A 24,504-nucleotide genomic window follows, 5' to 3' on the forward strand; every position below is an offset into this window, starting at 1 on the left:
GGGATCACCTGTGTAGACACCAGCAAACAGAATCAATAGGAAAAAAATTAAGCCAAATAGCCTGTTCTAACTCCCTTTTCCCCCAACCTGGGTCATCAGAAAAAGAGACACAGTCAGTTTACAGAACTAATCTCTAGTGCGGCAGGGGTCACAGATGGCGTGTAAAGCACCCAGTCTATAGTGTGCCTTTCACAGCAGCAATGACAGTAAGGGTGTGTGGTCACTTAACTGATCTTGCTCAGCTCTCTGCAGAGTCTCCAGCCTGCAGACTCATTTTCTAGCCCTGCACACAGGTTCACATCTAGACTTCTCTAGGCTCCCTGATACCTTCCAACATAGATCTAGGCCCCCTAGGGAAATGACCAAAACTTCTTCCTTCCAAAACCAAATAACCAACTTAAAGTAACTCACATAAAATAACGGAGTGACGGACTGCAGGTTTATTGGTTCATACATTTGAAAACTCAAGGGAGGATCTGGCCTGCAGGAATAGCGGGGGCCCAAGGGAAGTGGTAATTCTCCACAGCTCCCAATAGTCTGCTCAGCAGCATCACTGGTACTGGATGCCATCTCTGTGACCATGGTTTGGGCAGTAGTCTGTATGCTTGTAAAGATGGGTATCTGTGAAAGCAGCAGGCTCCTGGGTAGGTAAGCTGCCAACGCTGGGCTGCACGCCACTGGGTTTGCAGCATCGCTTTTCCACGTCACCTTTAGCAACTCTATTCACAGCCACTTCAACACATCAAGAACACCTTGACAGCTGCTGCCATCCCACAGAAGGGAAGCGGTGGCTCAGAGACCTGGTCACAGAAGAACTAAAAAGACCAGACTAACCTCTGGCTGCATGGCCCAGCGTGGTGATGGACTGGAGGCTACTCAAGGCGCGGCTGCCATGATACTTATGAATCAGAACTACTCTGAGACGGAAGTAGTTCAGCTCCTTCAAAGCTCCTGAATGGATGTGGTTTCCCTCCCAATCGCCTCACATTCTGGTCTTCCCTGGTTTGGGGGGATGGAGGGAAAGAGAAAAAGATTCACAACTACTATATTCCTAGAAAGAAAAATTGCACTTCTGATACTAACTCCCATGAGAATTTTCTGGAAAGGGTATATCCTGGCAGGCAGTGTTCCAAGATGCCTGGCTTCCAAGGACTCGATGCCTAAGTGAGAAATAACACTCAAGAGGTACCCTCACCTAGCGGTACCCTGTGCTCAAGTGCCCAGCAACTCCAGGCAGAAGAGGTTTTGAAAAGCAGCAAGGGCCTCTCCTCCAGCAGCCTGGCAAGTATCTAGTTCAGGTCAAGCTGTGCACTCCAATGGAGGAAAACAGAAAGTCAGAACAATGTGTCGTGCAACAAAGGGCAGAGGACAAGTCCTGGCTGTGGTCCACCTCAGCTCAGAGCCTGTCTCCATGATGGCCCTTGGTTGCCTCCCACAGTGACACATGCCTTCTGTACAGTGTGTCCTATCTAAGGTGACAATGGTGCTCCGTAGACCATGTAGAGTTGTCCTATGAGCTGAATCCATGCAGAGGCAACATATGATCAGTGTTCAGTATTCACTATTAGTATTATTATCTTTACCGCCTTAAAATAGTATTTATTGGTAGGTAAGTCTTCCACTCAGAACAACACCAACTTAGCACTATCAGTACCATGGGAAGTAGAGTATTCATGCTCTTGGCCCTCAAAGATGTCCACAAATGGTACCCTACATGGTCAGAGTGCTTTGCAGACATAACCCTATCAAGGTAGATTCCTCTGGGTTAATCAGAGGTCCAGTTTCATTAAAGCAATCTTTCTGTAGAGAATTGAAGGATCAGAGAAGAAACGTGACGGTATAGGCGAGAGTGGAGTGATACAGCCACAAGCAGGGGATGCAAACAGTCTCCGTGACCAGAAAAGGCCAAGCAACACATTCCCTTCATTCTCTGTAGCCTGACCAATGTGTGGTTTCAGACATCTCACCTCTGGAGCCAGGAGAAACTGAAGCTGTGACGTGTGTGCCACTCCCTAAGTTCATGCAAATTCGTCATAGTAGCTAAGCAAACAAACCACACCTAATACAAACTGCCGGAACCTTTGAGATCTAACATGGCTCTCCTGGTGTCAACCACAAACCACAGGCTTAGGGACATCTGATTAACAGACACAGGGTCCTCCTGGTGCTCTAAAGCCCCCAGTCCCATTTTCTACAACAGATATGTATCCTGTGTCTCCTCTCACAAATAGTCATGGTCCCACCCCTGACCACAACAAAAGCCATTCACAGAGGTCAGAGAGGGCACTGGATCCCATGAAACTGGAGCTACTGACCACTGTGAACTACCAAGCAGGTGCTGGGAACCAAACCCATGTCCTCTTCAAGGATGAGTGAGCCACAGGAGTTAATTATAATTTACTGGGCATTTACTAGGTGGCTTTCTTCTCCGAGGATATGTTATCATTTATATAACCTGACCCTCTCAGTAATTATAAGAGATAATAAATAAAGTGAAAATTATTATATCCACTTTTTTCCCTGTTTTGGTTTTTTTGAGACAGGGTTTCCCGGTATAATCCTGGCTGTCCTAGAACTCACTCTGTAGACCAGCCTGGCCTCATACTCAGAGATCCCCTGCCTCTGCCTCCCCAGTGCTCGGATTAAAGACATGCACCACCATGCCTATGCACAGCTGCATCTCTACTTTTCTAACCGAGAAACTGTGGCCAAACTTACATATTGACAATCTAGGGTAAATACATGAAAAGAAGACTAGAACTTGGGCCAACTCCTGCCCTTACCTTCAATGCTACCCTAAACTGTCTGACTTGGAGATGGTGCAGCCACCGTCTGTGGACACTTATGGCCACCTGGTTGCACCTGCTTGCTTTGGGCTGCAAAGGAGCTCATACTACCTAAATAGCCCTGGCAATTGAGCTGTGCCTTCTCGAAGCACCATGAGGGCAAAAACAGCCAGATCCCTTGCTTTGACCTCTGTTCTCCAGCTTGGTGACATGAAAGGGCTTCATGTCCACCCAAGTCTGTACTGAAGAGAAGAAAGTCTCCGATCCCTCCAACTCTACCTCTTTATTATCACCCTGGGGAGAGGTCCAGCCGTCACCTCCATCGTTCATGACCAGCAGATCTCAGTACAGCTGGCCACAGCCCAGGGGAGGCTCTTTGGTCCCTGCTAGAGTTGTAAGCACTGATTGGCCACCAGGTCAGACCTACCCTGCATGAGGCTCCCTATGAAGCCCACAGGTCATTTCCATTCTAAAACTCCCATCACTGAGTCTGCCTCTTGGGGGAGAAGGGGATTAATGGTTAAGGTTCTGATGATGCTATAGTCACTGGTCATTACAATTAGGAATGGTTAAAGAGTTCATTTACGGCTAATGTAAACATCGAAACCACAATACCATTTTAATTACCTTGTGCTTATTGACTTGTGTTATCTGTGGGGTTTATTTCTTGAAAGATTTTTTGATTTGGAAGAGCCTCTGCCTGATGTCCAGAGATGAGGATTCCTAAGCCGTGTCTTCCTTCTCTGGAAGAATCTGAAAGGCATATGAGACCAAAGCAGGAGTCCCAACCCCAGCTCGGGAACCTCGGAGAGCAATGTCACATTAGAGTTGCATTCCTACGGCACAGCAGGATAAAGAAGGTGAGCCCCTAATCGAAACCCCTCAACAAAGTCTAGTCTCAAGCATTAGACACCAGACAGAGCCAGTCTACAAAATCCCTAACCAGCACTGTTCCCAGGAGTCAAGGCCTCAGATCACAGGAAGGTTTGAGAGGCTGGGCTGTTCCAGATCAAATGAGTCTGAGGAAATGGGATAATGAAATGCAGTAATGGTCTAGACGGGATCCACAGCGCAGAGAGGGCATCAGGGAGGAACGGGCCAGATCAGCAGCCCCTGGACTTCGGTCACTAACACTGTACCAAAGCCGATGTCCTGGTGGTGTGAGATGCTTCCTAAGGGAAAGGGGGATGATGAATCTGCAAATCTGCTGGCAATGGAAAATTATTTCAGAATAACAAGTTAGCCACAAAGCTTGGGACGGGTTTGGTGTGCATTCGAACCAACTAGCTCAGAATCTCAGGCACGTAAGCTCTGCAGGGATTCTGCTATGCAGGAAGTATGAGAGCCACTGAGGTGGAACTTCAGAGGTAAGCATGTGTCAACATATTCTGGAAGAATTATTAAAGCAAGTGGCGGCCTCGGGCCAGGGTTTGGTTCAGTGAGTCTGGGCAGAGCCCTGAGAGTCTATATTCCTAATAAGTTCCCGGGTGGTGGACTGGTGGTTGTCCTGGGACCACACCCACATAACCACTATTCTCCATCCTCGCAATTCAGTATGGTCCCTGGTTCAGCAAAACTACAAGCCCCTGGAAGCTGATTACCAATGAAGTGTCACCCAGACTCGCAGAGGCAAAACTCAGGACTTAGGAGGACCCCAAGCCGCTGGTTTACACAGGGAAATCTATAGAAAGATCATGCATGGCGCAGGGAGGGGGAGCAGGGAGGAGCTGGAAAGGCAGAGCTGAACACCCATAGCTGTGCTGCTCTCAACAGCCTGACCCTTCCCCAGGAGGAGAAACGTGGGAAGAAAAGTCAGGAGTTCCGCACTCGGAACCAAAGGCAGAGTTGGAAGAAAGAGTCTCACGATCCCTGCAGTCCTGGCCAACGACAGCAGCCTGGCATAGAGGAGAAGCAGGCTGGTGCTGGGCTGCCATAGCATCTCCAGGAGCAACCAGGGCTGACCAGAAGGCAATGCCCCTGGAAACCAGCAGTGGCAGCACAGTCCAGGGCTCCCACTGACCCTTCTTGGGGCTGAGCCCTCCTTCCATCAGATGAAGACAACCTGACCCTCCAGGCTTTGCTTCATAGAGTAGGGCAAAGAAGACGGGGGAAGAGGGGAAGGAACAAAAGAAAATGGAAAGGAGCAAACTGTGGGGAAGGGGACAGTGGAGGGCTGTTGAGCAAATGGCTCCTTGCCAAACATGGCTGGAGGCACCTCCTTCAGTTCACAAAGCCAGAACAGTAGCACCAGGTTACCTGGGGTTCAAGGTCTCCTGCTAAATATGGACACCCCCATGCAGTCAGTGTGCCTCGTGTCCCCACTGCCAGGAATGCACCACACTCTGGCTTTATTTATTCTGCCAGTTCTGAACTTGTAGGCCACGCGCTGGCTCGGAGCCCATCTCTTGCTCCAGTCACACCTGCCTGACCATTGACCCCGCTAAGACCACTCTTCCCACAGGGACCCACACTGACTGCTGCTAATCTCCCATCTTCCCCACTACCCAGGATTTGCTTGGGGGCCTCTTAGAGCCGTTCTGTCTTCACAGGGTGTCCCTGTATGGTGTCAAGAAGGCCCCTACAGTTTGCAGTATAGAGGCTGACCAGCTCCGATCCTGCTGTGGAAAAGATAAATTGTTGATAGTAAGCTGGCCATCCTCACAGCACCTCCTCGGTGCCTGTGAGAACATGCAGCCTTTTAAAACAGTTTAACTTCCCTGAAAAACTGCAAAGTCTGCCAAGACTCCCAGTATCTCCATGCTTACAGAGCACTAACCAAAGGCCAGGGCATCGACGTGCTGGATACTTAGAGGCACTCGGCTCAGGCACATAAAACAACTCGTCTACAGTGCCGTGGGAGGTCACCCGTAAGTACCAGCCTACTCCTAGATTTACAAAGTGCCCTCCACTCCCAACTCTTTTCTCACCCCTCCCATCCTGAAACTGTTTGAAATCCCAGAGTAAACCAACCATTACATCCAAAGCAAAAAAGCAAGTGACCATTATCTTGAACAGAAAGGACATTTATATTTACTTCAGGGGCTGTAAAAGACGCCATAAAATAGAAATATGCAGCACGTATCCTCGTGATTAATAACAGAGTTTGCGAATTAGTCTCCCGGGTCCCTGGATACATCCAACTGGTCACCAAGAACAATCAATTCTTTGAGAAAATAAAAGAATGCAAATAGTCTCTGATCACTAGAAAAATCTGTGTGTTGTAGCATAAACAAAGAGAACAGGAATAAGGCTCAGATTTGGGGTTCTCTGATCAGAGAGTTACCCGCCTGTAAGCGTGGGTGATCGTGGAACTTAGCCTGCCACATGTGGGGTCTTGGAGCCCCAGAGACCATGCAGACATCCGAGCGATGATGGACTTGGGAGAGGTGAACATTGACAAGGCAATACGATTAGACACAGAATTTCAACAGGTGACATGGATATGTCCGAATGAACAATGACTGTGGCTCCATCAGGAAGGTTGATGTTTCCAAAGACCTGGAAGGAACAGGTACAATCCTAGACCTGAGGCGCAGGTGAGGTAAATTAGGACTTAACCATCTGAATGAGCCCAGTGCCCCAGGCATCAGAAACAAGGGGGAGCCTATCTCTGTCCAAGGTCTGAGCTTGCGGCTTCTTAATACCGCCAAGGAAGATCCAGGATGTAGATGGAAGAGAAGCCTCCAAGGAGCAGGGTGTGGCCCTGTGGCAGGAGGAGTCTTAAAGCCTGCATGGTTCATAGGGGCAAGGTCCCAGTGTAAATGGTGTTCAAGTCCACTGCGAGCCATGTGGATTTGCTCCCAGCCTGGCAAATAAATTCTAAAACCAATCCAGACTTCATTCTCTTAGGCCTCCCTGAGAAACCTAGGGGTTTCCCAAGGAAGCAGCTACCAAGAGCAACCAAAAGTCCAAATGGAGTACTGGAGTCAGAAGGGACAGTGCCCGCAACCTTGAAAGGGTTTATTGAAACACAACACATACAACACTGGAGGTGTCACCACGACAGCATGAACCCACAGCGGCACCGTTTACTCCCGGATGCAGCCTTCCTCGCCGAGGTGAGACACTGTTGGGAGTGATATGGCAAAAACGCAAAGTCTGTTCTTTAGCAAGTTCAAGAACCTGCTTATTTCCTACAAGTTAAATGCCCTGTTGGCACATGTGGTTGGTCCTTTCTGCCAATCCCCAGAAAAGTGGGGATGACCAAGCCCATGGCACCTACAGGAGATGGGAAGAAGGTTGCTTTATCCCCTCCCTAGAAGAAGCAAACTCACCCCCCAGTACAGTCCAGGGCCCCAAGACAAGACTTCAGTGGCGGGGGGCTCCAACAGCAGCAAGGGGGTGCCAAGGACAACCATCCTGGCACCACAGGCCAGCCCTCGGCAGACACAGGTCAACTGGTACTCAGAGCAGGAAAGAAGAGGTGTAGAGAGACACTAGGAAGGGGCAGGGAATGACAGCCACACTCAGTGTGGAGCCCGAGTCAGCCAGCCCAGGAGAGTCGAAACCCAGCAAAGCAGCCTCAAGCCCTTCACTCGAAGCAGAAGTTCATGCAGGTTGATCTGCCAAAGGCTAAAGGCCTCGCTGAAAGATATCTGGGTCCTTCTGAAGAATGAGCCGGCATCTCTCTTCCTGTGCCTAGAGGACGGAAGGAAACAGAAGTGAGAAAACACCACCCCAGCATCATGGAGAAGAATCAAAGACGACAGGTGACCTGGCCAGCTCAATAGCTCCCTGACCCTGGGGATCGCTTGCTTACCTGACTGTACAACTGCCCAACTGAGGGGGGTGGGGGGATGGGAGGACAGGACGGCTTGACTATCCCAAAGAAGATATTCAAAGCAGTAAAATAATGAGGCATAGGGGCTCTGATTCCCTCACCCAGTAGAACACTCCATGGTTTAATCAAAAAGCACAATAAATATATGTCAACCCAGAGTCCCATTCAGCCCCAATTCAAATACAGTTAAAGTCTCTACAGAAGGTCCAGTGACGCTGGGAGGCTGAGCACTTTACATGTCAACCCAGCTCAGTCTCTCTGACCAAACAAAAGACATAACAAAAACTAGAATTTATGATAATGACCTCTTGTTAGGTTTTCGGCTAGCAGCTAATCAAGCCACAACAATGACAAGGCCCCTCTGGGAAGCTATCCGAGAACCTGTAAGCCCCTGGGAGACTCCCCAAGGGTCTGGATCCCAGGAGATTAGCAGGCTCCATAATTCTCATTTCCCAAAAGAAGTTAACAGAGCCAGGTTATCAGATTCCAAGGCATCAAAGGGTGCACCCTCCGTCATACGAGTTTACCTAAACTGAATGTGGCCCTCCTCCCTCATCCTCGGGTTCACACACCCTTCCAGGAAATGTAGCAATCCCACCAACCCTTGCTGTCTGACAATCAGGGACAGCCTACACAGGGCCCTGCTGTGTCAACTATATGCTATGAAACCCGCTCTTCCTCTGAAACCTGTAGGAAGGGACTCCCTCTCTGCTACGTGGGCCTGAACTCTCTGTAGAGGCCCTGCCATGCTCTGTCTGCTTGTTTATCTGTCTATGGTGTTAGTGACTTCTAAACAGTTTCTTACACCAAATGGCTCTCTACGCCCCAGACCCTGCTGAGCTCCAAACCCAAGACCTTTCTCTTTTTAAGACTTGGCTTCCTCGGCCCTCAACGAAAAAGTGAAACCACACTCTGCCCTTCATTGGTCGGAGTATTTTGCTGTAACCCAACTCATATTTGCTAGTGAATGCCATGATCTATGTGGCCAAATAGTTGCCCAGAATAATCCATTCCTTACCCGGGATTGACAGGCTGAGATGCCACACTAGCGAGGTTTCTTCTCTGGGCTGAGAACATCCTGCCAGACCACAGCCTTTGCAGTATATCACCCGACTCCCCTGGAGGCCCAGAGCTTGATCCCCTAGATCCTTTATGCCAGATCCTGAAGAAGCACGGTTCTTATCATCCGTGTCTCCAGGATACTAAGGCATCTAGAAAGATCTGTGACCCGAGGGATCCTACTAGTCATACCTCCCCAGGTCACAGCCACATCTCCAGGATAAAGAGCAATGGCCTCCATGTTTAGGCTGGCACTAGGAGCCAATTAGAAATAGGGTCATGTTGGAGCTTCCTGATCACAAGTCTAGAGGGCACCTGAATTGGTTGAGATGCCCAAAAACCAACTTCAAACTTTTTTGAGGGAAAGAATCATCTGGAAAGCTGGACTGGGAGGATGTGATCCCAGGTACCATCATTTGGCAAAGAATAGGCATCCTAGGCCACACAAAGGAACCATCTCAAGGCACCTGCTGACTCGCTGCAGCTGACTTTGCCCCTGTGATTCTCTGAAGGGAGATCTAGAGCTTGATAAACCAAGATGGAGCCCCAAGGATTGAATGGTAGGGAAAGCAAAGCCCATGGAAAAGTTCCTGGAACTGGTAGGCGGCCGAGATGGGAACATACTCACTCGGCCAGTGCCCTGATACAACACCGAGACATGTTGAGGAAGGAACTGGCACTGGACCGGGTGCCCAGGGTGGTCTCAATGCTGCGGAGGAGATCATTGGTCTTCAGGATGAGTAGCATCTGGCGAGGCACGTGGTTAAGAAGCTGGCTGATCTCAGACAGGTAGCAGGCCGCATTACTGCGGATCTCTGAGTCCTAGATGGTGATAAGAAGACATGAGAATGAGTGGTATGGCACACGAAGCTCACAGTGCCAGGGGTGCGGGTAGCCTATGCCCAAGAGAACACTAATAAGCTCCAGGTGGGAGCTTCTAACACATAGCTGTCTTGACACCCCGTGGAACATCCCCACACACACGAAAGGAAAGCAAAGCATTGGGGCCTTGTGGCCTGACCATCCAGATAGGAGGTCCGAGGCTGACTCCCAGGCAAGCCCTGGAGATGGCACTAGTGTACACTGAGAAAGGCCAGGGACTCTCAAAGGCTACTGGATGCCAATTTCAATTGGCCTGGAAGAAGCCCTAACCAAACCCAGCCCTGCACCACATGGATAGAACTCCCAGGTCCCACCCCAGCCCTGCACCACATCCTATCTACTGTCCCCTGTGCTCTACCACCGCCCGGGTCCTGATGGCAGGTGTCTGCCCAACAGCCAGAGCCCAGCTGTCTATCTGACCCTTCAGGTCACCTTCTTCAGGAACCAAGAGCTACTTGCTAGCCCTAGGCTACCGGTTTCATTCTCAACCAGCGGTGGCTCTGAGCATTTATTCCCTCCTAAGTGACTGGCCCATCATACTTCACTCCACAGAAACCCTTAGAACAGCAGACCTGAGCATCCTGCTCCAAGCCTCCCGAAGGCTTCATTTCCTCCTGAGAGCTGAGTCCATACCTCTGCCCACAGCACATAAAGTCTCTTGCCATTGGGCCTTGGTGTGCCGGGAGTGCGTCCTTCAGGTGCTCCTATGGCTGGGGTGTCTCGTAGCTTCACACCTCAGCTCGGCTATCAGGCACTACCCCAGGTCTGAGCCAGGCTCCCAGCCCCTTCCTCCCATTGCTTTGTTTCCTGCAAGGCGCCCGTAACCTGCAATTATCCCACCTGCCTGTTTGTTAAGTTGTTTACTGTCTGTCTCTCTCAACCAAAGTGTAGATTACACAAAAGACCTGTCTGTCTGTTGATCGCAGGATCCTGGAAACACGCTCAGGGGCCAGCGAAAGCAAATATTTATTGAATGAATGAACTCCAGGAATGGGGGCAGGCACTTTATATGCCATGACAGTAAAACAGAAAGCGTAGCTTCTACCATCCCTAGATCGCCCCTCTTCTAGGGGGCCTCTTAAGGCTGGTGAGCCTGGAATAGCAGGTGTTCATCACTGCCACTAGGCCTGCCGGCCAAACGCCCATTTGAAGGAAAATGAGCCAATAACTGGTGAGGGGTAGACTCTTTAAGACATGGTTTGAGACTCCGGATCCAGCCTTTGCGAGAGGTGCTTGTGACAAGCCAGCTTGCAGAGAAGACCCTGAGGCCCAAATGGCTGATGGGAGCATGGAAGGTCAAGGGACCAGGGAGAAGAGGGGCTGGAAGCAGTGTCCATGGTCTCCAAAAGCATGAGGAGGACCACATCTGTAACTACAGTGAACAGAGGCCTCAGGGAAGCCTGCGTCTGCTCACTAAGAAATAACCAAATAAGCTCCGGTGAGCCTGGCGGGTATGCAGAGGTGGACAGGAATATGGGGAACATGAGCTCCCTAATGTCTGCGTCCTGTCTGGATGGACTAAGGCCATGAATGAAGGAGTAAACATAAAAAAAATAAGGGGCTGCTTCACTGGGACACAGCTGTTTGCAATAGAGAGGAAGCCAGAGGGGACCCAGGCACAGAGAACAGTGCCCAGCGGCACTACAAGACCCACAGGAGTAAGATGGCCCCTGGAAGGTGCCGGAGAAAGCCTGGCATCTCACTAAGCTACTGAGGTCTAAGATTTTAAGTCCACAAGCCTCATCTCTCCTCCAGACTAATGAGGTCCCAGGGGACACAGTAGGCTATCCTTCCCCTGCCCTCCTCACCCCAGTGCCAGTTCTCATCCTGTGTGGCTCCAGTCCAGCCCTCCCTCCACAGCCCACCAATCACGAACTTTAGACCCCGGGCTGGAAGGGATCCCCAGGCCCCGAGTCTTGCATCTGGGAGAGGGTCACCTACCTCAGTGGCAGAGACGGGAGCTTGGCCAATGCCTCTTTTGACTGAGTCCCAGGACCGGGCTGTGAGCATACAGGCGAACAGCGGGTAGAGCTCGGCGGCCCCCAGGCGCTGGCTATACTGTTTCACCCGCTCCATGTCGGTCCAGATCAGAGACTGCCACAGACGGCAGTAGTCTAGGCGGAACTCCTCCGTGAGCACCTAGAGCAGAGCAGCAGTCAGCAGGCAGTCTCTCTTGGCCCCAGGCCTGAACCCTGGACTCGTGCTGACCACTGCCCGGGGGGATGAGGAAGGCCACAGCTCCCCCAACACTCAGCCGTTTCTAGGGGCCCAAGTTCAAAGCCAACAGTTTGAATATAATGAATCTGAAATTCCTGGGACCAGAAGCATTCTAGATGGCATCTATTCTTTCTCAGATTTGCATACCCATCATTTCTTGGGGCTGGATCACACATCTAGGCATGAAATTCATTTGTTTCTTACATACATGGCCTAAAGGTGGTTTTATACAACGTGTTTAGCAATTTTGAGCATGAAACGAAGTGACGTGGCATAGAATTTTCCACCTGTGGTATCACAGAGCTCCAAAGCTTCAAGTGCTGGGAGTGCAGTTTTTGGATTAGGGATACTCAACCTGTACCGCAAGCCTTGGTCCTAACTGGCAGAGACTGCTGAGCGCTCTCCAAAATCTATACTATCATCTCCTCTTTAGGTACAGGCTACTTCCCTGGTCCCCCACAGAGACATGCACAGTCCCCGCCTCCCTCGAAGCTCTCCCACACATCCCCTAGCCCTCTCCTCTGCGGTCTCCTCCTGTGAATCCTAGGGAACAGAGCCCTGTGGACTCCATCTGCCACACCCAGGACTAGCATGTAAGCAAGCCAAGGAACTTCTGTCATGTCTGAGCCATCTGTCACTGGGGCTCCATGTGACACAGCTGGCCGAATTTGACCTGCACCCTATTTTACCAGGCCTTTCGGAGGAGGCTGAGACTAGCGATGTGGTACCACGGCCTGAGAAAGGAGCTGAGGTGGACATGGAATCTCTTCAGGACCATTTGCCACATGGAATCAAGTCAAGCCAGGGTCCCAGGCTGACGGTGAACGTCCCACTTTGATGGTGCTGATTGCATCTCATTCCTACTAGCTGCTTATCCCAACTTCCACAAGGCAAAGTCTGGGGCCTCCAGGCCCAGCAGCCTCAAACGTGTTTGCCTCACTTGGGCTAAATATGCAGTTTCCTGTCTCCTGAAGATCCTACACACACCCAGCAGAGTCTGAGGTGGCCTGCAGTTCCCTGGGAGGACACAGCCACCCTGGCACACTCCTCCTACCTGCTCCTCACAATGGCTATAAAAGAGGCCCAAGCAACTTCACTTTGTTGCACGGATGCTGAGGTTCAGGAAACTCTTGGGCTAGGACTATACAAAACTGACAGTTCTGGTGCGGGGCTTGGGGGGCTCCCAGTCCCAGCTACCTTAGCTATCTGTCCCCCATCTTCAGGGCTTCTGGAGGGCATCAGTGGGCTCCAATCCCATGAAGGAGCAGAGTTTTCTCCTACCTGGTAAAGCCCATGGTCCAAGAGGACAATCTCAGCCTTGCCCGTGTCTGAATGCCTCCGTACTAGTATGTTGCCGGGGTGGGGGTCACAGTGCACGAAACCGTTGACAAATATCATCTCACTGTACATCTTGCCCAGGTGGCAGGAGATCTGAAAGAGAGGCAGTCGAGTGGGTGCTCTGCCCTCCCCACACCTGCTGCAGGGACTTCTTTCCTCGCCCCATCTAGCCACATTCAAGAGCTGGCAGGAAGGGTTGAGCTAGAGAAGCTTGAGACAATGCCATTCTCACATCAAAGACAGAGGCTCAGTTCAAACATGGCCACACAGTAAAACCACTTGGAACTCTGTCGTGCTGGGACCCTAGCCTCCAGGGTTTTCTGAGTTCCCGCTGTGACTTCCTACGTGTAAGGGAGGAGAATGATGGCTGTCAGTCTCCACCTCCCACCGTCCTGCCCACTCTCCCCGTCTCTCTCCTCCCTCAGCCACTCTTTCCCAAAGGTGAGAATGGGTTGTGGGAACAATCCCACCTACTCCCTCAGGGGACGGGGCTGGGTCAGGAACAAGTGATAGATACAAAGACCCTCCTCTGGAGCTGCCCTGCCGCCAGGCTGGTCCTAGACAGCCCCAGAGTCCAGGCCCTGCTCCCGTCTCCCCACCCCCCAGAGCCCAATGCTAATCTGATTTATGATGTCTGTACAGAAGAAACGACAGTGGAGAGACCATTTAAATCATCCTGTCACTTCTGCACGCCCTGCCAAGGCAGCCTTCTTATCTCTACTGCCTTTTTTTTTTATTATTATGAAAGCTAAAAGCCTCTTCCCAGTTAGGGAGCAGCTGCTGAATAGAACCAGACCAGGGCCCCCAGATGATCTGTCGATAGGTGTCCAGGGGACAGTGATAGACTCGGCCAGAGGATAGACACCCCAAGACACCCACTGCCCTTGGTGTTCCTCCCAGTCTCAGTTGAACCTCAAAGTCATTAACAAATGAACGTAGCGGAGATGAAGGAGGCCTGAGGATTAAGACTCTCCCTCAACTGTTCTGTGACCCAAGGCCGTGCCTCTCTCCTGCTCTCACCGTGCATCACACGCACACTCTCGGGTCACAACAGCCTCCTCTCCTTCCACGATCCCAGTGCCTTCCCACCTCAGGCATTTGTGCAACCCGTTCCTGCTGCCACAAAGCCATCCTGCCATCTCCTCACCTCTAGGTCCCGGCCCTCTTCCTTCCTATCCAGGGTTGGAAGATGCTCTCACCATACACCCCTAAAGGATATGTGGCTTTCTCTTTCCTGGCACTTGCAATTACTCGTGTGATTGTTTGACAAATGACCATCTGGTTCACTATCATAAACTTCTAGGGTAGCAGGGACTGGCTCTGTTCTGTTAAACTGCTTTACCAAGGTGTAATGGATGTGCTATAGACTGGTTCCATTACGCATGCGCTTGCTTGTACCAGAACCAGACAAGCAAAGAAGACTGCACTCGCTGTGCGTGAGCTCTCCATGGGTTTTTAAGATGCTATATCTCCTACCTGGTGTTTACTCTAATCAGTCTCCCCTAAGATGCATTTATAATCAGCACCAAGTTAGGAGATCAAGAATGGCATAATGGTCAAGAATGGTGGCATAGACCTATAACTTCAGCACTCGGGAGCTGAGATGGGAGGGTTGCAAGTCCAGGGCTAGCCTAGGCTACAAAAAAACTTGAATAAAATAACCCTGCATTAGAACAACAGCTGTCATCCCTGCTAATAGTGCTCAAAAGGCAGGAACAATTATAAACCCCTCTCCCCACTTTGCAGACAGGGGACTGAGAACATGGAGGTTAAAGCTGCTCACGGCAGAGCCCCCTTTGTTCAAAGCAGGTATGCTCCCCAGCTACCTAACAAAGCCCGTCTATAGGGCTCACACCCACTTCTGTACTTTTCCCTTGAGACCTTGAACCAGCGGCTTACACTGCTGGTTTCAGTGACTAACCATTCTCATGGGTGGCTGCAGAAGTGAATGAGCATATCACAGGGCTTGGGATCTAGTGACCTCTTGTAGATGTCTCTGGTATTTGTCACTGGTTCTTCAAAACAGGTCAAAGGCACTACCCTACCCCACCAGCCCTCAGACACCTGAAATTTGCCTCAAGTGAAACATACCTGGGACTTTCATTCTCATTAGGAATAGGACTTTGCCCCAGCTCGAATCTCAGGGGTCACAGGGTCACTGTGTTTTAATTCCTGGGAGATGAGTCTTGACCATAGCAAGGCCTGGATAAGCCAGCCAGTTCCCCACCTCTGTGTCACCAAGAACCCTTCTAGTTAGGCTCCTTGGAGCTCCTCAAGGCACGCTCCAAAAGGCCGTATCTGACAAACCGATTCCATTTATTAAGTAATCATTCATTTTTATTTGTCAAGGACGCATATAAAGTCCAATCAGGGCTCCTGATCAGCCCAAGATAAGCAGCGCAGCCAGAGTGAGCTGACGGAATTCCAGTCAAAATGTGGAGAAGTGACATTTCATTTAGTCTGGGCAAACCTGTCACGGGGAGATGTATGATCTCCCTTAAGCTTTCTGAAATATTGTTAATCGCTCCGGGCCCCTTATTTCTACAATGAAAGATGGCCTTCGGGGGCACGGGGATCCAGGGTGGGGGTGCTTATATCCCTGATCTTCATCGGCAGGTGGGGGTGCTGCTGACTACTGCCATGCACACGAGTGGAGACGCCAGAGAGAGTGTGCGCACGCACTCACGCGCACACCCTTTCAACACTCCCCAGCCAGTTGTCACTGGGAGACCTTACTGCTCGGGAGCAGTTCTGAATGCTTAGTTCAACCAGATGTCACTAGGACCGACAGGTAGAGAAGGCAGAGCGCAAAGAACAGGAGTTGGCTAATGCCGATGGCTCAGCACTAAGGCCATCTTGGTGCGGCCGCTTTGGGCATGAGTGGCCTGAGAGGTAAGGCACCCCAGTCCTCGATCTCCAAGTAGCAGCTACGTGGGACTGACGTCATCTGACGCCAACTGTTCGGCCTCCTCACAGGGCAACTTCACAATTCAAAGTCAACTACCACTACCCAGGAGAAAGCCATTACTCAAGGTAAGATACACAAATGTCATCGCTTTGGTCTTTGAATGCAGTACACTGTTTTAGACATGAAGAACAATGCATACCAGTTCCTACCGAGGGTGACTATTGGCGTTATAAGCACGGCTCACAGACACACTGAGAATGAAGTGGCCAAGGCTTTTAACCCATCAGTTAGGAAGCAAGTGCGATGGCAGACATGCTTCGAGAGCATCTGTGAGCCGGGACTTACTGGGAGCATTTAAGCGGGAAGAAAGGCGAGTTCCTGGATGAAATGGGAACTACTAACTGTCCTATGGGGTCTTATGGGGAAAAAAAGTTTTTAAAAAAATCAACCTTTAGGATTATCTTTTCTACTGGGCAGAAACTATTTGCATCTCAACTGGAAAAGAGCTACAAGTTGATGCATGACTTCAGGCTGAGCTCCCAATTGTAGAGAACAAAGAAAAGCACATTTCTTCAGATATTAAAAAATATCCTCGGGGGAAGGGAGTCGGAACTGACACAGTGCTGGTTGAACTACAACTCAAGAATGACTTTGAAAGGGCATGTCACTCTTGAGGTTCTGTTTTCTTAGTTTGGGGTGAATTTTCTTTGCATCTTGGAGAACTAGGCTGACAGCCTCTCTGGGAATCAATCTTTCCACAGGGCATCCAGCCCTTCTTACCAGCACAGATATTCAGGGTTCTGAAAAAGTCCCAGGCCTCTGCTGGGCTGGTGGCATCCCAGAAGTAAGGCTGATATCCCTGACCCATCTGACTACTCCGTATTACTTCAGCTGTCTACTGAGGCACAGACCACCACACCCCCAGTGCTGCCTCTGCCTTATCCGCAGAGGGACGGTGTCTACACAATGATGGGCAGGGACACATTTCTGGAGTAGCCATGATGCATCGGGCTCTGCGACAGATACTAGTCATTCTCTGCAGGAAGTGGCTCAAGGGGTTGGGGGTGGGGATAAAAGACAGGAAGAAGCCTAATGGCTTGCTCAGCTGACAGTGACATCCATCTGTCAAGTGACCTGACTCCAGAGAACAGGTGCTCAATGGTCAGTCCGCCTCCCTCTCCACTGCAGGGGGAACTTCCCTGAGGCTGACTTCTGAGGTGCTCTCTGTCTGAAGAAAAGGACCTGGGAGGAAATCCTGGCTGGGTGACTCCCCCAGTCCACACCTCGAGGCAAAGGCACAGGACAGTGCTCTTTACTAAAAAGCCCCTCAGAAGTCGGAATTATACTGTGTGAAAGGAACGTGCCATTCATACGTGATTTCACTAATTACAAACGCCTTTATTCTCTAACAGTAGGAGAGACGGGAAAAACAGGACTCCATAAAAAGGCTGAGTAAAGAATTAATTGAGTAAATAATATTTAAATCAAGGAGTTATTCTGGGACTTTTCTCAAGGCCTGAATTGGCTGAAAGTAGTTTAATTGGTCTATAATTGTGTGGATTAATTCATTCCTACCCCCAAGGAAAAGTCTATGTATGTTCCTGGGTGGGGATGTCCCCAAAGCAAGGCCAACGTCTGTAGGAGAAAGGGGAGGCTGCTGTCATGACATCTGTCCCCAGAGCCTGCCAGATTTCCACAGAGGCCAGCCTGCCGCCTGGGGCATATCGCCATCACCCTCCTCCCGTCACCAGGAACAAAGAGTGAGATATAGAAACCGCAGACCACTCCAGCTGCCCAGTGCTGCCCAGTTCTGCCCAGTGCTAAAGTCAATGCGTTCAGGGCACACGGCGGTCCAGGATGAGCATGGCACACGGCAATCCCGGATGGGCAACATCCAGCGCTGTGAACTCCTCAGCCTTACACTGTGGTAGTGAGGACAGGAGCAGAAGTGCCAGGGGGGTCACGGGAAACTGGGGAGTGGCTCTGATGGTGGCACCTGGAAAGCTTTCTGTAAAGACTCATCTTAACCACCCCACGGGCTGGTGCTTTCGGTAGCTGGTCCCCAGCGTGTGGCACTATTTGCAAAGTGGTTGAGATTTTAGGAAGTGGGGCCTGGCTGGGGAAGGTAGGTCATTTCAGGTCATATCTGCCCCTGGTTCTGCCTGAGGCCTGCTTTTGGATCTCCGGTCATATGAAGACCCACCGTGCCATGGTCCCCTCCACAGACAAAGCCATTCCAACCACCACACCCTCCCAGTCATGACAGATGCAACCTTTAGAAAGCATGAGCCAAAATAAACTCTTCCTCAAGTCACTTCTCTAACAACAGTAAGTGCTTTATCACAAAAAGACCAAGACCGCTTCTCTAATTAAGCCTTACCAGACTTAACATGAGAGCCTGAGAGACAGAAAAGCCTTCATCTCTCTACCAGAGATGCCCTGCAAGTCATCCCAAGGGGCAAAAGTGAGTCCCAGGGGTCACTGCTGTATGACACACGTGAGAGAAAGGAACTGCTATGGGCATCTGGAATCTTATTTCTAGGATGACAGCTCACCTTACACAGAGACTGCATACCCTTCCACCTCAATGTTAAAGGCCAGGAGAAGGATTCTCCCTCCCTATTTCCCTTGCCCTTGGACAGACATGGTCCTGCCAAGACAATCAGAGACTGGAGTTTCGGTGTCATCGTGTACTGGGCATACACTCTAGGCTCAGCGCTGTGCCTCGGCTATCAAAGGATACTCCAGGTCACCTGCAGACTGCTGCACACAGGGAAACCTGGGTGCCTAACAGCAACGCCACAGCAGGACAGCTGACAAATGACCATCCAGAGACAACACTGGACTCCACAAACAGTGGCTCCAGAAAATTCCTTAGGCCCAACCAATACCTCTGCAGTGAGAAAACAAGTCCCCAGGAACTACTAGGACCCCCTAACATTCACGAGCAACTAAGAAGGATGGGAGTGAGAGAGCAGAACTATTTCCCTTCTGATGATTGCAGGAACTGGGTCCCCAGCATCTTCAGATACCAGCCAGCCAGAAGGGCTGGAAGATGCTGAGCCAGCCAGAAGGAGGTTAGAACAATACTGAGCAAAAAACGGGAAGGTTCTATTCTGTCCACATAGGGTAGCGACAGAAATCAAAGTAATTAAGGGAAAGGCGGAAACTTCAGCCCAGCTTTTCTGATGGATGGCACTGCATACCAATCAGGTACGTCCAAATCTATACACTCACAGGCTACAGAAAGGGGACAAGAAGGAACAAAGGTTCCCAAAGACTCTAAGAGGAAGAGATGCCTCCATGAGTAATAATACCCTCATGAATTATGAATTATAGAAAATGTTTTTACATGGTCCTATTGCTTATAAAGCTTGCATGATAGCATCTGTCCCATAGCAAAAAAGGACGTGGACTCCTATCTCAAGTACTTTACTCAAGAGGACCGGAAGAATGAATGGCAGAGCCAGACAATCCCAGGTACCCATCCTGTCCAGCACAGGTCTCTTAGAAGCCCCACACTTGGCTCTGCCCACATTTCTATTCTAGCACACACAGGCAGTGCCTGCACATAGTAGGTACTCAGAAAACATGCTGAAAGGTAACTCTGACTTCAAAGGGAAAGAAGAGGCAACACCTCTACCACAGGAACAGCAGAAAAGTAGCCACAGCAGCCAGCATGAGACATCTGGGGCACGACCTGGGGACAGCGGGCAACAGAGCAAACTAGGGACAGCGGGCAACAGAGCAAAGGCTAAGGAGCCTTGAACCAGCTACAGGTGCTCTGTGCCTATAACCTCAGCTCCAAGGAGGCTCCATACCTTGATCTCTGGAAATGGGTTCTGAGGGTACTAAAAGAGAAGATTAGTTTGAAGGTTTCAAAGGTTTCAGCTAAGTTCTAAATCCATTCCCCACTCTAACAGAAGTTTGCTCCCTGGAGAGGGAGGACACAGACTCCATAGTCATCCTCCTTGTCATCCTCCTGGGGATCCTGGAGACCAGAGCTGAATCCAAGACCATGTAACAATGGCCCACTTTTCCGACTGGCCCTCTCCCTAATGAAGTATTTGACTGGCATCTTTGCCCAGTGCCCCTGGATCCAGTCAATCTTGTAGTCATGTGATGTCTGCCCACCAGGCCTCCCGCATCTGTCCCCGCAGCCCTGTGGTACCAACTCACTCACCTCTCTCTTGGCTAATTTCATATCAATTAAGTCAGGCCTGAGCCCAGGCAGGATCTTCAACCCACACTCACTGAAATCCAATTAACCTTCGATAAAGGTCTTGCAATCGATAGTCCTTCTGTGGCCAGAAGAAGTTCTATCTGCCTACAGAAGACTCCCACACAACCTTTGCTTTTAATGAGACCAATGACAATTGCTGCCACCAGCTATGAAAGTTATTGGCAACTATGATCCCTGGATATATATGCTGCTAGGCTCAGGGATATAAACTGAGGAGCCCTGGCAGGCTTCTGGCTTCTAGAAGGTGAGCACACCTAGACAAGGCCGCCTGTGCTGCAGGTACAAATGACAGGTGAGCACTGACTGCTCGAGGGCTTTATACTGTGGTGAGGTCTTCTGTGAAGACTCTGCAACCCTTCCTACCCCAGATACTCATGTGCACCTATAGATATGAATAATTTGCATTGGTATGGATCTTGGTTTATTGATACAAATTTAAGGTCAAATTTGCTATATAATTGTGCTCTTGATTAAGTTATTGTGTTTGTACAGCTCACTTAAAAGGTATAATTAAGAAATATAGCTCAAGAGAGAATCATCTATAATAGTCAAGATTGTAGTCATGTTAGATTTTCTAGACGTACAGAGATCTATTTCAGATAGGTAGGTATTCTTCAAATCTTTCAAAGACTACAGAATATGGCATTTAAAATGTTTTGATAACTTAGGACTTTTCATGACAATGAGACACGTCTGCTCCTGGCAACACCAAGCTACTTCTAGAGGAAGATGGGCATCAAAGAGGCTCCTTATGGAGTTTGCTAGCCATTTGGGCAAGAAACTGCTCTTGCCTGGACTGCTTAACTGGACATGCAGGACCCACAGAGAAATGACTGCTGAACTTGCCTAAAGGTGAGATGCTCTTTCAGGGTTCCTGCTACATGAAAGAGTCTGCTAGACATTCTGCAGGACACAGAAAAAAGTGACTGACAGACTGCCAATATACGCAGAACTGTCTTTGAAAATTCCTGCTTCATGGAAAAGTTTGCTGATCAGTAGGCTGAAGATGGATACCCCAGCAGTACAGAAAAACTTTGGGTGACTGTCCAGACAGTGAGATGTCTCTGTCAATTCTAGAGTTTTAGAAGTTTCTTACAATGTACTTCTTGCTTATTTAGGTAATATTATATCCTTCTGGAGTCTTTGATGGAGTTGAAGAATTTATAGTTATAGTTTTCTTTAGTTATGATAAAAGATAACGTAGATATAAATATTGTAACTGTAATTCTTGTTTGATACCTGTTTTGTTATATGTAATCTTACTATGTTAAAGTTAAAACCTTCCTTTTTATTTAAACATAAAAGGGGAGGTGATGTGGGAGTCCCCTCTGTGTGCTGTGATTACCATTAATGAATAAAGAAACTTCTTTGGACCTATAGCAAGGCAGAACTTAAGTAGGCAGGGAAAGCTAGGCTGAATGCTGGGATAAAGAAAGGCAGAGTCAGAGAGATGCCACGGAGCTGCCAGAGTCAGACATGCCAAAACTTTGCTGGTAAGCCACTGCCACACAGATTAATGGAGATGGGTTAAATTAAGATGTAAGAGTTAGCCAATAAGAAGCTAGAGCTAATAGGTCAAGCAGTGATTTAATTGATATAGTTTTGTGTGATTATTTCAGATATAAGCTAGCTGGGCAGTCAGGAACCAACAAGCGGCCACTTTCAACATGCACCCTGGGTTATTTCCCAGCAATCTGCAGAGCTACACAAACTCCCCTATTTGTTCTGAAAGGGGCGACTCCTGAAGCACCCTGAGTTAGTGCTCACTCAGCCAGAGTCACTAGTCTATAAAATACTCAGATAGAAAGGCTCCTTAGAGGTCATCAGGTCCATCACCTCCAGTAAGAAAATTGAGGACCAGAGAGGTCAGTCTGGCTTGTTTCATTCTTGAAAACTCAGGATGTCTGATGCTAGCAGGATGTCTCACTCTGGGCATCCTCAGTACTCAGACCCCACATATGCAGGGACTTCACTAACAATGCATGTGGGTGAAAAAGCACAACGTCCTTTTTCCTAGGGCTCCTGGGGTGACCAAGAAGCAGAAGGTTGGGTACAGAACCTGCTCTCAACTAGCCAGTTTCCCTGATACTGGGGAAACAGGAAGTAAAGACACAGCTTAATCATCTCCCTTGCTCTGAGATCCAGGTGACTACCGCAGTCATCTTGGTTCCATGCCAAGTCCTGCAGTGGCAGCCCAGGGTGGAAGTCAATAAACAGGCACCAAAGAGACAGACAGACTGAGTCCCTGACTGGGCACCACTGCCTAGCTGTATGGACTTAGCTGCTGTGAGAAAAGAAGCCAGCAGCAGCCTCGTGCCCAGAGAGGCTTGTCCCTATCGCCACTATAACCCAGGACTGGATGCCGTCACTTGGGAGGACCCAGCCAGGCTCTCCGTGCCTCAGAGCCCCAGGCCTAGGCAAGCAGCCCAAGTGCACTCTGTCCCCCTGCCCTCGGCACTAGCCCACCTCACCTCATTCACATCGATCCCATTCTTCTCCATGTAGGCCCTGTCGTTGACCTGCCCTCCCTCCGCGAATTCCATCAGGAGCACCCTCTTGGTGGACAGCTCCCAGTGGATCTGGGGAACCTGGAGAAGGAAAAGACAAGTCCCATCAGAGGAGGAGGCTGTGGTCAGGGCCAGGCCCTAGTCAAGTGCCGGGAGCCGGACACCACCAGCTCATACTGCTTTTAGGATGGAGCCGCTGCCAGAGAGGAAGCCGGGGTGAGGATAGGCAGACTGCCTCAATCGGGTGGCCTTTACAGCAGACCTCCCTCACGGTCCTCCCTAAGCCTCTTACCTTCTACACCACTCACCCCCCACCCTTACCACCCCTCCATCTTACTGCAAGCCAGACACTATAACAGATATGGGTACTTGGTAGCAAAATGTTTCCTACCTACCTGGAAGCTGCCACTGTTAAGACTTCAATTGGAAATGTCCGCCAAAGACTCACCATGCTTTGAAGCCTGGTCCCCAGCTGGGGGCGCTATGTCAAAAGGTTTGGGAACCTCAAGGAGGTGGGCCCTGGCTGGTGAAAGAAGGCCGCAGTAGAGGCCTTCGGGACAGAAGCTCAGGTCCTGTATCTGGAAGTTCTGTTTTCTGGTCCCCTATGATGGAAAGAGTCTCTAATACACCCTTCTAAGTCACAAGCTCGACAATGACTTCACCTCCATAATGAAGTGAAATCCTCTGAAGATGTGAGCTGGAACTAGTCTTTCCTTCCTTAGGCTGTTTCCATCAGGTGCCATGGTCAGTGTTACACACACAGCTCACACTGGTGTTAAGAGCTGTTTCCTTCTGCCTCTCCCTCCACCAGAGCCTTGTGAGGCCCTACCTCTGCTGCAGTGTTTGGGAGGTAGAGAGTTTGAACCAGAGGATAAATTCGGTTTTCTGCTACCTTTCTACCAGCCTCCTATGGCAGACAAAGCAGGATGGTAACCCAGTGTCTATGACCCATCTTCCTCTTCCCCACACATGGGAAACTTAAACCCTTTCCCCGCCTGGCCCATAAGTAGGTGGTCATGTGATACCAATTCATGCCAATCAAATGCAAGTGGCCGTTTGCTAGAAGAGTCAGTGAAGGCTTATTTTCTCTTTATAAAGGGATGTTTGTGGTACTATTCCTCTCTTTCTCTTCCACCCTAAAAGTGAATGTGAGTCTTAAAATAGTAACTGCCATCTTGTAATCAAAGGAGTAAAAAAAAAAAAAAAAAAAAAACCTCAGGGAATCACAGGTACCAGCCCTGATGTCGCCAGACTACGAAGAACCATTGGAAGCAACTGAGGGACTCCTTCCTGCTTTATAAAGACAATAAACATTTTGTGACAAGTTTTTAATAAGTGCATGGGGTGTGTGTGTGCCCATGAGTGCCGCTGCCCAAGGAGATCAGAGACATTGCATCCCCTAGAGTTGGTCTTGCAGGCGGTTGTGAGCCACTTGATGTGGGTGCTGGGAACCCAGCTCAGGTCCTCTGGAAGAACAGGACATGCTCTTCACCACCACGCCTTCCCTCCAGTCCAAAGAACAACCATTAAAAAAAAAAAAACTGTTGGATTGGCCTTTTAGTTATTTGCAAACAAATTATAAACTAATTGACACATTCCTACCCTCTCTGACTCTAACAACACCTAAAAGAAAAGAGATCAGGTTCCCTCAGGAACAGCGAGGGGCAGAGGGCACCACAGGTTGCACAATACCACGTAAGCAGGTGATGAAATCACCACCACCAAAGCCATGATGTTTTCAGCATGTTATTTCTCCAAAATGTTGATAAACTTATTTCCTCTTA

General features: G+C 49.7%; 1 protein-coding gene across 7 annotated transcripts in view; it reads right to left on the minus strand.

Annotated features, from left to right (window-relative positions):
• Positions 1-5,913: 5,913 nt before the first annotated feature.
• The window catches only part of Adck1 (aarF domain containing kinase 1), a 99,133-nt gene continuing 80,542 nt past the window's right edge, over positions 5,914-24,504 (minus strand). For 6 of the 7 annotated variants that reach the window (XM_057782485.1, XM_057782484.1, XM_057782480.1 and 3 more), the window contains 5 exons: positions 22,685-22,801; positions 13,006-13,155; positions 11,449-11,646; positions 9,254-9,447; positions 5,914-7,424 (listed from right to left, as the gene is read on the minus strand). In XM_057782485.1, the coding sequence (XP_057638468.1) occupies positions 7,253-7,424; positions 9,254-9,447; positions 11,449-11,646; positions 13,006-13,155; positions 22,685-22,801 (831 nt within the window). In that variant the 3' untranslated portion in view covers positions 5,914-7,252. The remainder of the gene's footprint in view (positions 7,425-9,253; positions 9,448-11,448; positions 11,647-13,005; positions 13,156-22,684; positions 22,802-24,504) is intronic. The other variant, XM_057782483.1, reaches the window with a different exon arrangement.

Source organism: Chionomys nivalis, chromosome 10 (assembly GCF_950005125.1).
Source record: "Chionomys nivalis chromosome 10, mChiNiv1.1, whole genome shotgun sequence".
NCBI classification, from domain to species: domain Eukaryota; kingdom Metazoa; phylum Chordata; class Mammalia; order Rodentia; family Cricetidae; genus Chionomys; species Chionomys nivalis.